General features: G+C 32.3%; 1 protein-coding gene across 1 annotated transcript in view; it reads left to right on the forward strand.

The window, feature by feature from the left end:
* The first annotated feature begins 316 nt into the window (after positions 1 to 316).
* Positions 317 to 6934, forward strand: part of LOC106475054 (glutamate-gated chloride channel-like) — a 16476-nt gene continuing 9858 nt past the window's right edge. Inside the window, exons 1-2 of the mRNA XM_022379273.1 lie at positions 317 to 558; positions 3535 to 3617. Coding sequence (XP_022234981.1) covers positions 377 to 558; positions 3535 to 3617 — 265 coding nt within the window. The 5' untranslated portion in view covers positions 317 to 376. The remainder of the gene's footprint in view (positions 559 to 3534; positions 3618 to 6934) is intronic.

The raw sequence follows: 6934 nt of genomic DNA on the forward strand, positions 1-6934 counted from the left end.
AACTCATTTCCCAATTATCTGCAGATGTTTTTCGTTGTCCATATTTTTTAATGTAGCTTTACAGCTTATTTCCCCCCACTCTCTTCAGATATTAATGGTCATCCATATATATTAATGTAGATTAACAACTCATTTCTCCACTCTCTCTCCAGATGTTAATGGTCATCCATATATATTAATGTAGATTAACAACTCATTTCTCCACTCGCTCTCCAGATGTTAATGGTCATCCATATATATTAATGTAGATTAACAACTCATTTCCCAATTATCTGCAGATGTTTTTCGTTGTCCATATTTTTTAATGTAGCTTTACAGCTTATTTCCCCACTCTCTTCAGATATTTAAAGTTCAACTGACGTTCCGACAATACTGGATGGATAAACGACTCACGTTTAGTTCTCAACGTATCAGTTATTTGAGCGTAAACGATTACAATTCCGTTTGGACCCCTGATATTTTCTTTACCAACAGCTTCGGTGGAAAAGCCCTCAACCTCTTATCAACCAATAGCCTACTACGTATCATGCCTGACGGGAAAGTATTGTACAGCCGAAGGTGAGAAGTTTTGTTCGTTTTATCACAATTAGAAGTGTTCGTTTTATCACAATTAGAAGTATTCCTTCTTCACACAATTAGACGTATTCCCCTTTACACAATTAGAAGTAATAGCGAAATTAGCACCGTGTTACTGTTTCAAAATATTTGCTATCCATACACATTTGATCTAAAATGTATGACAAGAAATATTTTGTGAATTATCAAGCTATACAAAAGTTACGCCACCGTAATGTTTACAACTGGACTGCACACTATCTGATGAGAAAGTAAATATTTAGATGCATAAAATCGTTATTACCATTGTTACGTTACATGTTAATTCCTACCCACGATATCTGCCCTTCTCTCTGTGTGTTTGGATATCAAAAATTCAATCATCATCAAGTTTTATGGGGTATGACTTCCAATATAATGAAACACGATTCATTAACTGGTAATAAGCATGACATTATATCCCATTAAAACTAATGATAATTGTCACCAGTGATTTTAAAGTATCGATAATTCTGCTTACATTTTTAGGAGAGTTAATCAAACTCTAATTATGATTACCATATTAACTAAATTAGCATACTAAAATGTTTCTAATAGCTTTATGTGTGTGTTCTTTTTCCAGAATAAGCGTATGCAAACCTCTAATCACTTCAGCAGCAAGTATCTTAACCCTAATTTTATATTACGTTTTGAGCTCTGTTGAGCTTATATATATCTGCAATGATTTTGATGTAGAATATCACACACTTCACAACAATGATTTTGATGTAGAATGTCACACACTTCACAATAATGATTTTGATGTAGAATGTCACACACTTCACAACAAACTGTAATAATTGCAGTGAGCCTACATATATGCACGGAAATGAGTTAATTTTCCCAAAAATGACATTGTGCTCGTCGTCCAATGGATTTGTCAAAATATCACACATCTAACTTCTATTTTCAAGATTTTAATTATCAAGAAAAACTGACATGAATACAAGTTAATCCTCATGTTTCTAATAATACAAAAATAACCTTATTTTGTTTCACAAAAAGTGAATACACGTGAAAGTGATAGGCAGACCAAATTAACAAACTAATATTTCAAATAACGCCGTTAGTGATACATTAAATTTATAAATCTATTGAACTATATTAGTTATATAATATGAATAAAAACACCTTTGTATTAAGTAAGGTTTAGATAATCTTCAAATAATACAATAACATAAACTTATGAAGCTCGCCTATTATCACTCACTGTAGCCAAAACAAGACTCATTTTCTTATGATCAGTGGAAACTAATGAAAAAATTCATTTTCATCATATTCCACGACACGAAATTTATATTTATATTACAGTACAAAGATAGGTTTTTATCACAACAGATTAGTTTGATTTAAACTGAAATAATAAAGTAATATAATTTATGTTTAGATCAGAAGCTCCCAACTGATAACACATCAGCTAACAATATTCTAACTCAGCAGTTCGTGTCAAGCAACATTGTTTCTAAATATACAAAACCGCATTTCATGTCAGCTAACAATATTCTAACTCAGCAGTTCGTGTTAAGCAACATTGTTTCTAAATATTCAACACCGCATTTCATGTCAGCTAACAATATTCTAACTCAGCAGTTCGTGTCAGGTAATAATTTTAACTAACTCTGTAGTTCATATCAGATGATAATGTTTCTAAGTATATTTACACCGCAGTTCATGTCACATACAATGTTTTAACTAAATCAGCAGTTCGTGCCAGATAATAATATTCTAGCTAACGCTACAACTTATATCATTTAACCCTATTCTAACCCCACAGTTCATGTAAGATAACAACGTTCTCAACTAATATTGCAACTCATTTCAGATAACAATGTTTCTACTAATACCGTAGTTCGTGTTGCATAATAGAAATTTAATTTGTACCAATAACTTAAGTCTGATAACAATATTTCTATAACATCAACATTCTCTATCAGATAACAATGTTTCTACTAATACCGTAGTTCGTGTTGCATAATAGAATTTTAAATTGGACCAATAGCTTAAGTCTGATAACAATATTTCTATAACACCAACATTCTCTATCAGATAATAATGTTTTAATGTTATCTGTATGGAGACTATACTTTTCACAAATGCTGGATCTTATCAAGTAATCTAGGCCAATGTCAGGAATGTTTCAAAATATAGTTATATAGTTTCTTGTTGTCTAATACAGGTTAACACGTAAATCAAAGTAAAAGCAAGCGTTATGTTTCATACAACCACAGTATAAGCACCCTCATTTATTTATTTATTACTATTAATATTTTTAATTATTGTTGTTTTATTTCTCATGGATCTTGTGTGCATTGATAGACTTATGGTGTAATATCCTATAATGCTTGTGCAGGTAATTAGGCTTATCTTGTATTGTTTCTAAGACTTGTTTAAGTGAGAGCCATAATTTATACTATATTTCACAACTAGCTGGAGTACCAGTCCCCTGAACGAAAGTTATGTAAATTCATGACGAATGAAAGGGTTATCTTAGGACATAAACAGTTGCTTCCCTTATAAGTAATTGAAAAAAAAATATAAGCAAAAACGCCCATAAACCTGCAAAGCACAAAATGTGAAACTGAAAATTTGTATGTACCCCCACATGGACTTAATGAACCTCCATACCAAAGTTGGTGAATATCCATTCACACTCTGAGAAGTAGTTACATGGACGTACAACATACAGTATTATTATACTTATATATATGCCTAAGTAATCATTCTGATCTCACATATACTATTTATGAGAATACTGTAATCACTAAATGTTTATGCCAGTTATTAATCGTACAGTGTGCACCATGTCGTTACTAGTAGCTACAAAATGTCTTAATTCAGAAATTTTGCAGAATCACCTTTTAAAGCTAACGTGAGTTGGCCAGTGGATTACTGTTATCTTTAAAATTTTAATCTAATAGTCTATTGTCATGATATATACAGAATCACTCTGGAGTTATCCTGTGAACGAGAATTAGCCAAGTTTCCCTTGGATACCCTTACCTGCCCAATCATTCCCGCTTTGTGTAAGTATGTCAGTTGTATAAGTACGAATAATGCACATAGTTTCGTCAATAGCTATAAATATGAATAATACACATAGTGTTGTAAGTAATTATAAGTATTAAAAGCATTAAATATATGTTTCTACTTTCAACAGTTTTTTTGGATATAAATTAACATAAATTAAATCTCCAATACCAAGTGCATGTTCTAAGACTATTTTCTGTAAACACGATTTAAAATAAACAATCAGTTGAATAATCAAATGTGTCAATAACATGACAAGTTCGATCAGTGCTAAGACACTCTACTTTTATTATCTTCTAATTATATGGATTTTACTATACATCAGTTGTATACTTTTGGCTTACATCATATACTGTAAAGAAATTTATAACAGCTGCTAACAATAACCTAATTAAGACAGTAAGTGATATAATCCATTAGATATGAAGCTTGCATGGAAATACTAATTGAATGTGTAGTAATAACATTTACTGTGAGTGAGGTTTAATAAACAGTTCGACTGTAAAATACAACAGAAAAGAATATAGATAGTACCATTTATTATTGCTATATTCGTCATCGCTCCCTGTAGCGGAGGAAAACAAAACTAATTGCACTTGGAGGTTGTTATACTATCTAAAGCGGTTGTCTCAAAAAAATAGTCACCAAACCATAAACCATGCTTTATGTGTGTGCACAATGGAACGAGAAAAACAATTAACCTGTAAAAGAAAAACAAGACATCTGCCCAGATCTGTAATCTATTCAAAACGCGAAACTGTTAAGCGCTAACGAAATAAGAACAACATATAAACAACGTAATTCAACATTGTGCATGTTTATCTCAAAGAAACCTGACATGGCCCAGTGATTATGGCACTGTACTCGCAATCTGAGGGTCACGGGTTTGAAGCCCGTTCCGAACATGCTCGTCCTTTCAGCCGTTTGGGGCGATATAACGTAATGGTCAATCCTAATGTTTGTTTATAAAGAGTAAGTAGCCCAAGAGTTGGCGGTAGATGGTTTTTCAAGTCTATCATTTCACAATTAGGGATAACTAGCGCAGCTGACCCTAGATATGCGACGTTAAAAAAAAACAAATAATCGTAATTTGGACTCAGCAGGGGAAAAAACAAAGACTAATCTATCACTAATATACAGATACCATTTTCCATATGTGTTAGAAGTCTAGTCACTCAACGTAAAAATCTAATGTTACTAAAGCAAGAGGGCGCTAAACTAATCTTACGAAAAAAAGAGATCTAATGACAGGAACGAAGAGGGTTACAATAAGGGATTGCTGCAGTATATTTTTAATAATACAGAAAGTTGTAACAGTCTAATATTAGTAATAAAATATGTTGTTATAGCTTAATGGTAATAGTATGCATGATTCTTACAACAGACTAATAATGTTTATGACAGGTATTTTACAGCCTAATATTACAAACGATAGTTACAATATAATATTACAATCTAATATTGTAGCCTAACGTTACAAAAAGTAATAATAGCTTAATGTTACAATCTAATATTGTAGCCTAACGTTACCAAAGGTAGTTATAGCTTAATGTTACAGAAGGTATTAACAGTGGCGTAGCCAGGTTTTCCACTCGGGGTGGGGGCAGAAAAGTTTAAGGGGGCAATAAATTAAAGAGCTGAAACTGATCTAAATTTTTAATAAAATGATCATTAATACAAAACAAATTAAATGTAATAGTGTTTATAAAAGTTGTATTTTTTTATTACAAAACGAATTTATTATATATAAAAGCCGAAAAATAATATGTTATCGATATGCCTAGATTTTTCAGGGGGCCGGGCCCCCTTGGGCCCCAACTTAGCTACGCATCTGGGTATTAACTGATTAATGTTAAATGTTTTTTGACACTCCTTGTAATACTTTATGATTAACTAAAGAAAGGATGAATAATTATGATAATTCAAGCAACTGTATCATAACTTACACTTCTTCCTTAAGTTAAAATTACTTGAATAGTTGTAATACCAGGATTTCCATGTGAAAATATAATTCGTTTGCTAGCTAAGTTTAATCCTCACTGTACCAGAACTCCCGTATTGTATGCCAAATTGTCTGGGAGTTCGGTTTAATTTTCATATTAATTTAATTAATATAAAATATATTGTCCAACCAGTAATTAGGATTAATCTTTACTACACCAATACTGCCATGTGAATCTATACAGTCAATCCGGTAATTAGGCCTAATCTTTACTATACCAGTATATCCACATATAAAACTATATTGTCCAACCAGTAATATCGGAAGATTGCGTTTAATCTTTACTACACCACTACTGCCATGTGAGCTATACTGTCAATCCGATAATTAGGCCTAATCTTTACCACACCACTACTGCCATGTGAGCTATACTGTCAATCCGATAATTAGGCCTAATCTTTACTATACCAGTACTTCCACATATAAAACTATACTGTCCAACCAGTAATTAGGATTAATCTTTACTACATCAATACTGCCATGTGAAGCTATACAGTCAATCCGGTAATTAGGCCTAATCTTTACTATACCAGTACTTCCACATATAAAACTAAATTGTCCAGCCAGTAATTAGGATTAATCTTTACTACACCACTACTGCCATTTGAAGCTAGAGTGTCAAACCGGTAATTAGGCCTAATTTTTACTATACCAGTCTTCCACATAACTATACTGTTCAACCAGTAATTAGGCTTAATCTTTACTATACCAGTACTTCCACATATAAAACTATGCTGTTCAACCGGTAATTAGGCTTAATATTTACTATATCAGTATTTCCACATGCGAAACGAAACCGTACAGTGATTAGCAGGTAAAATTCACTAAGAACGCCATTTGTTACAATACTCAATTTGTATCGAGAGTTTCTATTTAACTATTTAAATAAGTTAAACAATCAAGTAAGAATTAACAGACCGTCACTCACTTGTTGAAGCTGTCTGTGACTATTTTTTATATATAATATAGGAAAAATTGTCACTTTCATGAATAGTTATATACATCCAGCAAATAGAAAGTACGTTTATTTGTTTGTTTTAAAGCACAAAGCTACACAAAAGGCTATCTATGCTCTGCCAATCGCGAGTATCGAAACCTGATTTTTAGCGTTATAAGCCCTCAGACTTTTCGCAGAGCCGTTGTGAGGCAACGAAAAGTCGATTTCCTTCCTCTAGTGTGTCGTAGTCGGGAAGTCTATATACAGAAGTAAAATGAAAGAATTTTAAACTTTAGTAGGGTTGATATATACGTCACCTAGCTAGCCATAGTAATATATTAGGTCGTCAAGAATATAATGTCGCGTTTTGGAAC

Source organism: Limulus polyphemus, unplaced genomic scaffold (genome assembly GCF_000517525.1).
Source record: "Limulus polyphemus unplaced genomic scaffold, Limulus_polyphemus-2.1.2 Scaffold8024, whole genome shotgun sequence".
Lineage (NCBI taxonomy): Eukaryota > Metazoa > Arthropoda > Merostomata > Xiphosura > Limulidae > Limulus > Limulus polyphemus.